The following is a 5,679-nucleotide window of genomic DNA, read 5'->3' as shown; positions in this document are numbered from 1 at the left end:
TATATATAAATATATGTTAGATTAATTTTAATATGCACGTATAGTAAAAATATTTTTCTAATCCAAAAGTTGAATTTAGATTAATGTGCCTAATGAGTAATGACCCTAAGACCACTTAGTTATTGTTCGAGTAATTGTATCAAAAAATTTTTTGCATGCAGGATTATGAGATTCTGTTCAATGAGGATGGAATGCCTAAACCAAGCTACCCTAATCATTGGGGAGGAGAACAAGGAATCTACTGTGCTGGTTTTTCAAAAATGGGATTAGAAGGAATTTCTTATGATGCCAAGAATATAGCAAACCATATCCAATATTCTATCAATTTAAAGGTGTCTTTTAATCATTCATATTTATCCAATGAAAGTTGATCGATCGAAATGTATATTGCTTTCCCCTGTAGACTTTGTTTGTATGTATGATTAAGTTATTTTGCAATGTATATAAAATATATAATAAAGTCTACATGGTTCTATTGATTCGATCTTTTTAATTATGTTATTTATTTACTTATCTACTATACTTAAAAGGTTAAGTAATTTAGTAAATTCCTAAGGTCTATACAGCTTTTAAATATAAAATTTAGTAACTAAATATATATCTTACACTCTAAACTTTTAAGCCTATCCTTAAATTATATACCTTAAATTTTTAATAAATAAATAATTCTATAATATTATAAATATAATTACAAAAATAATAATGATTTAAAGTAAATCAGAATAATATTTGCTTAATAGTACGTGGTAGGAATTTAGTTATTTGGTTTTTCCAATCTAAACCGTAGTGGGTCATAAAAAATTTTAGCAGGAAGGCAAAACCCAATATTCCAAAAAGATCTAGTAGTATATAATTTTAGAAGATTAAACAAGTCAGTTCGTTTATTTTAAAAATATACAATTTTCAATTAAAAATAAAAAAATTAATTTTTGGATTATTGAAATAGTAATCTTGGGTCAAATTATTTGTTTTTAATAAGTTAGTAGATTAGAAATTAATATATTTTAGTTAGAATTTGAAATATTTGAGTTGAATTATTAAAAGTTATTAAATTAAAAAAAATGAGAATAAAATTTAAAAGCTTAAATGCGTCAATCTAAAAGAATAAAAGTGGTTTGGATTGATTTTTTATTGTTTTTCTAGTATTATCGATTTTTAAATTTGATTGTATTTAGTTTTATGTTGTTCTACTTTTCTTATTTCTATGAAAAGATGAATTTGATGAAAAAGTATAGGTAGATAATAAAAATATTAAACAATGTGAATAATGAATATATTGGATGTTCAATTCATTAAGTGTGCAGATGATTATTGTAATATTAAAATTTAGGTAAATAATTTAGAGTGTAGTATATTTTATTTGAATTGGACTAATTTTAAGATCCAGTATTTATGTTGTTCAAAAAAGTCATTGATTATCTAGTATAACTCATTTGATTAAGTGAGCAGTAATTATAAGTATATATATAGAACATATATAGATCTATCAAAATGGAATCATAACATTGTTATGAACATGATGTTCATCAATTTGATCCAATAAAACAACCTTTTCAACATTATTCTCACAAGACTTATTATTGCAAACTAAACAGAGCAGTGTTAGAAGAACAACCTCAAACACCAACACATGAGATGACACCAACAAACACAAAATCCCAAACGCTGCTTTCTCCAAAAACAAAAAAAGTATCACAAAGAAGGGAACGTTTACGCTAAGAAAAATGGATATGGAAAATCCCATATTACCCTTCACTAGTTCCTTGCTTTTCTTCATTGCTTCAAATCCACACGCTTTTCCATCCAACAAGGTAACAACACTGGCAATCTTCCACACCATGATCAGATACACGAACCCGGATAGATATAAGAACACCATAATAATGGAACCCGCAACACCGAAGTAATTTCGAGCCGGTTTTGAAAGTTCCCAATTAACTAACATTGCCAAAAAGTTGTACGCTAGAAAATCTAAGATGGCGCATAGAAAAGTTACCATAAGCCTCTTCCATGTCTTTGGGACAATGCCTGTGATGACCTCAGTGAAACTTATCATAGTTTCTTTTCCGGCGGCGTAGATGGAAGTAGCGACGGTGTAAACCACTGCAGTGGTGGAGAGGATGGAGAAGATGAGGATGAGAGTGAAGGAGATGAAGTTGAAGAACAAGAAAGTGTCCCATTTAGAAGAGATTTTTCGAATGAGGTGCTGGTATTGTGGTGTGTCATGGTTGTTGATATTGGTTAATTCATGCGAGTCATGTAGAATTTCGTTGAAGAGGAGATTAGATTGTTGTTTGAAAATGAAGAAGATGAATGAGAGGAGAGGGAGAATGAGAATAAAGGTTATTTGAGTGAAGATCTTTGTGTGGGATTGGATGATCTTTAAGGATTCTTGGTAAACACCAAAGAACCCAACAACTTCCATCTTTTGTTGTTCTTGTTCTCTGTTCATTATTATTATATTGTTGATGTTTTAATTTCTTCTCCAAGGATTAGGACTTTGGAAATGAAACCTCGGAAGTACAAGGTTATAGGTGTGACAGAGGAGAGAGGTAGGTGACTATGTTTAATAATGGACGAATCAATGTCTTTTAATTTTGGGAACGCTAATCATGGTTGAGTAAAGTAATTCACAGATGTATTAATACGTACGTAGTAGTCCAGATTAATTATTATACCATATTAAGGGATTTAATTGAATGAATATACACCAGAAAGTTTAGGTCAAAAAACACATTCTATCTTAAGAAATTGTGGGTTCGAGCCTTTTTATTTTTAATTTAAAAAAACACATTTTACTATTCATATTTTTTTTTAAGACTAGAGCTAGATAATTATTTGTTATTAATTTGTTAATTTTTTTAATAACCTTATTAGTCGATATATCCGTATGATGTACAGAAAAAAATATATCTATTTTATACTAATAATATCAACTAATCTATAAAATAAAGAAATTCACAAAGTACTTATATTTAATAAGAAAACAAATAACTTAATGTCTATAAAAAAATAAACTAAAATATTTTAAAGTAAAATTTATATGTATTTACTAAATATTATCAAATTAACAACAACAATAATAATAATACTAATAATAATAAAATTAAAACATTAATTTGAGTAGTAGCAGAAAATAATAATATATTGTTAAAAATATTAACAAATAATTTTTTAACTATTTAGATAAGTTTAATAGACAAAAATAAAGACACTACAATGTACCACGCAGCATACTTGACTCTAACACGTACGCTCATAAATAATAACACAAAATATTATATATATCAGTCTTAGAAATATAAAAAATAATCGTGATAATTATTAAAAGAATATAAAATAAAATAATAAAATTATTAATTCATGAAAATATAAGAAAAGAATTATAATAATTATTAAAAAGATATGAAATGAAGTATTAAAATTATTAACAAATCTCAAGATAATTAATCATTTAATGTTAACTTATGTATGATTGATTACATAACATATACTTTCTTAAAAAATAGTTGAGACTAGAGAGGTATTCAAACTGTCACCGGCCAAAATGTATGTACTACGTCAACATACTTGGTGTTAGAATATAATCTGTTATAAAATTAGAAATATTGATTATTAATAATTGACTCACTAAAATATAAAGAAGAATCATAATAATAATTACTAAAAAATATAAAATAAAATATTAAAATTATTAATAAATTTCAATACAAATAATCATTAAATGTTAATTTGTGTCAGATTGATTGCATAATATTTTTTTTTAAAATAATTTTTAAAAAAAGTATGCAAACTATCGGCAGAATCCACCACGATAACTTGTTTGATATCATAATATAAATATATAATCCATTGTAAAATAATATAATGATTTGCTAACTTAATCTTTAAAGAGAAATGCTAAAGGGATATCAAAATTTATTATTTTTGCTAATAATATTTAAATTGTAAATTAAAAATATATTATTAAAATATTAGACTAAAAAATTGGATTAATAATTAAAAATATTGGCTAAAAATAAAAAATTCTGTTAGTCTTTGAATCCTTTTTATCTTTGAATACTGTTTTTTTAGATAATTTTACTGTTTAACTAAGAAATTATTAAAAATATAAAGAGTTGGTTAATATTAACTCAAATATAAGATGAATATAAAATAATATATATTGATCAACCAGTATTTCTCTAATACAAATTATTAGTAATTTTTTTAAAAATATTTTTTTAACTAATAATCACTCAAAAAGATAGTAGATAATAAACAATTGTTAAAAGTTTGATTTATTATTATAATGAAGAAAAGTATTTAAAATAAAATATTAACAAAAAATATTAACCAATTATTATTATAATGAAGAAAAGTATTTAAAAAAAATCTCGCAATTTGCTTTAATTTTTTTGTGATCAGTAAACTCTATAAAATTTTATAAAATTAAAGTGAAATCCTAGGAGCCAGAAATCTTTTTTCTTGTAAGGATCTAGAATGACAAAAAGTATGCAAAGATTAACGCATGAAAGGAAATAGAATTATCAATGGACTCACCTAATTATAATCGACGACAATTCAATATATGATTTTATGATGACAAAATACAAAATTGTCACAAAAGCAGTTAAGGACACATACAGCTAGCGAGCCTAAGACGAAATTGTCTCATTATCTCGTCGTTATTAACGTTAGGCACCTGCGAAGACTCCGAGAAATTAAAGTAACAGTTTTAATCTGAGGTGAAAACTGTGACAATTTAGTTAAATTAATTAAATTATTTAATAAATTTCAACTATTAACTTTACATAAAAATAACTGTATTTGAATTTTAACCTTAATTTGATCATCACCGTTGATGTCATCTTTTGTTCATGTACTTAATCGTGGGCTCGTGGCTTGCATCAAATCAAACTAGCCGCTACACACACCATATCCATGGACATACTACCACACATGCTAGTGATGCTACAGCAATGAGACATTCTTACGTGCTGAACTTTTTTTGGTTGAATAATTGTAACCTTATTTTAAAAATAAAGCACTTAATTTTGGTTAAAAAGATTTGATGTAGTTTTAATTTTGGTGTAATACTACAAAATGTGCTCTGTTGGTGAAGTATGAGAGTATGTACTTAGAATTTCTCGCAAATTGCGAGTTTTTTTTTTTTTTTTTTTACAACCTGGGAGAAGTTCTTTTATGTTTCTGTAGAGTTTTGTTGTGTCGTAATTTTAAGATATACAACCATTATTCTTCTTGACTATTTTTTGAATTTTAAGTTGTATTATGTAATAATATGTAACATAATGCTACTGAATGTAACCTTTTTTTGAATTTTAAATTGTATTTCATATGTCCTGTTAATTGTTTATAAATTAAAATAATTATTTCAGTAGTATTAATTTTAATTTAATTGTAATAATGAATAAGTACTAATTATTGTTTCAATTGTAACAACCATCTTTCTTCTAAATATATTATGGTAGTTAGAACAACTGCCTAGAAGAATAGAAGATATTGGAAAGGATATTATATAGTGACTTTGAGGCTACGTTATGCATAACCAACCCTCTCCTATACATTGGAAATGGAAGGTTAATAATGATGTAGAAAGGTAGCCCACATCATCTCTGTATATAAAACACAAAATAATGTTACATAACAACTTTTATATATATTTATTTATCAAAAAGG

The 5,679-nt window shown here is 25.6% G+C and overlaps 2 protein-coding genes across 2 annotated transcripts in view; one reads left to right on the top strand and one right to left on the bottom strand.

Annotated features, from left to right (window-relative positions):
* The window catches only part of LOC107460555 (probable indole-3-pyruvate monooxygenase YUCCA10), a 3,046-nt gene extending 2,675 nt beyond the window's left edge, over positions 1–371 (top strand). Inside the window, exon 4 of the mRNA XM_021128710.2 lies at positions 162–371. Within this exon, the coding sequence (XP_020984369.2) occupies positions 162–371 (210 nt within the window). The remainder of the gene's footprint in view (positions 1–161) is intronic.
* A 1,115-nt stretch (positions 372–1,486) lies between these two features.
* Positions 1,487–2,452, bottom strand: LOC107460554 (uncharacterized). The gene has a single exon (XM_016078927.2). The coding sequence runs from the start codon at positions 2,450–2,452 to the stop codon at positions 1,487–1,489; it is 966 nt and encodes a 321-aa protein (XP_015934413.2).
* Positions 2,453–5,679: the final 3,227 nt, after the last annotated feature.

This window comes from Arachis duranensis, chromosome 8 (assembly GCF_000817695.3).
Source record: "Arachis duranensis cultivar V14167 chromosome 8, aradu.V14167.gnm2.J7QH, whole genome shotgun sequence".
Classification (NCBI taxonomy): domain Eukaryota; kingdom Viridiplantae; phylum Streptophyta; class Magnoliopsida; order Fabales; family Fabaceae; genus Arachis; species Arachis duranensis.
The sequence above is the reverse complement of the archived record's forward strand: the minus strand, read 5'-3'. Positions and strand labels throughout refer to the sequence as shown.

Bases quoted from the DNA above. Each gene is read 5' to 3' on its own strand.
- LOC107460554 (XM_016078927.2), bottom strand. From the start codon at position 2,452: ATGAACAGAGAACAAGAACAACAAAAGATGGAAGTTGTTGGGTTCTTT.